Source organism: Frankliniella occidentalis, unplaced genomic scaffold, assembly GCF_000697945.3.
Source record: "Frankliniella occidentalis isolate FOCC.00 unplaced genomic scaffold, Focc_3.1 Scaffold701, whole genome shotgun sequence".
Lineage (NCBI taxonomy): Eukaryota > Metazoa > Arthropoda > Insecta > Thysanoptera > Thripidae > Frankliniella > Frankliniella occidentalis.
The window spans coordinates 1-1,303 of record NW_026267814.1 but is presented as its reverse complement, the minus strand read 5'-3'; the positions used below and the strand labels follow the sequence as shown (position 1 = coordinate 1,303).

Genomic DNA, 1,303 nt, shown 5'->3' with positions numbered 1-1,303 from the left:
AGAAGAATTGTTTACGATTTTTATCGTGAGAACACAGTGCCTACAATTTCGACTGTTTGGAAGAAAATGCGTGAGTGTGATCCAGAGTTTGATTATTCTGAACGAACAATGGGAAGACTTTTGAAGAATATGGGGTTCAGGTACAAGAAACTAGATAGAAGAGCCCGTGTGATGATGTCCCCTCGGATTCTTCAAAAGCGGGACGAGTATTTGTCTAGAATGGATGCTATTCGGAAGTCTGGACGCCCCATCATTTTCCTCGATGAGACATGGTGAGTACATTTATCTTAGTTAAGACTTGCAGATTATCGTTGTACGTACTGTACAGGGAGGGTCATGTGCTTTGCCTAGTACTGCGTATGAAAAGTGCAGGTTTTGTCAACCAAATTATAGGCGTGTGTTTGTGTGTGTGTGGGGGGGGGGGGGCAGCGTTGACTCGCGCTCGTCTTTTTAAGGATGCGCAGAAACGTGTTATTAAGATCGCCGATCTGCTCCTCAGGTTTGACACCCATGACGTCACGAGGAGGGGCTGGACGGACGGTACCGATCTCTGCAACCTGGACATGCCTCCCTCCCGCGGGAAACGCATCATCATTCTCCATGCCGGCCACGAGGGAGGATTTTTAGAGGGCTGCCTCCTCCTCTCGGCGAAGAACATGAAGGACGCCTGGGCCGACTACCACCAGGACATGAACGCGGAGCTGTTCGAGAAGTGGTTCGACGGGCAGCTCTTGCCCGCACTGGCCCGGACGTTTCCTGGGGAATCGTGTGTCATCGTCATGGACAACGCCCCGTACCACAGTCGGCTGAAGCATTTAACACCGTCGATGAACATGAGGAAGGACAGAATCGTGGAAATCATGCAGCACCACCGCCTCGCTGTCCCTCTAAAAAACAACGGCGATGTGGCGAAGAAGACGGTCCTACTCCAAGCGTGGGCACAGGCGGGTATTCCTAAAGTGTACCAGCTGGACTGTGATGCGGCGAAGGCGGGCCATGAGGTGTTGCGTCTCCCTCCGTACTGGTGCATTTTTAACCCTATTGAGAATGTGTGGAGTTGGGTTAAAGGTACACTCAGAACTCAGAACGCATCGCTGAAAGCTTCTGGGGCGTCTTTGCTGTATCAAATTCGCGAGGTTGTGTCGAGCATGCCCCAGCATTTCTGGGCAAACTACTGCCGAAAGGCTAGACGTGAGGAAGACACGCATATGAGGGCACCTAGAATTGAGCCATTCATAATTAATACAGAAGGTGACAGTGATGATAGTGATTATAGTGAAAATGAATGAACCCCTTAAGTGTA

At 50.3% G+C, this 1,303-nt stretch overlaps 1 protein-coding gene across 1 annotated transcript; it reads left to right on the top strand.

The window, feature by feature from the left end:
• Positions 1 to 656: 656 nt before the first annotated feature.
• Positions 657 to 1,289, top strand: LOC113215796 (uncharacterized). Its single transcript, XM_052275615.1, has one exon. The coding sequence runs from the start codon at positions 657 to 659 to the stop codon at positions 1,287 to 1,289; it is 633 nt and encodes a 210-aa protein (XP_052131575.1).
• The last annotated feature ends 14 nt before the right edge of the window (positions 1,290 to 1,303 follow it).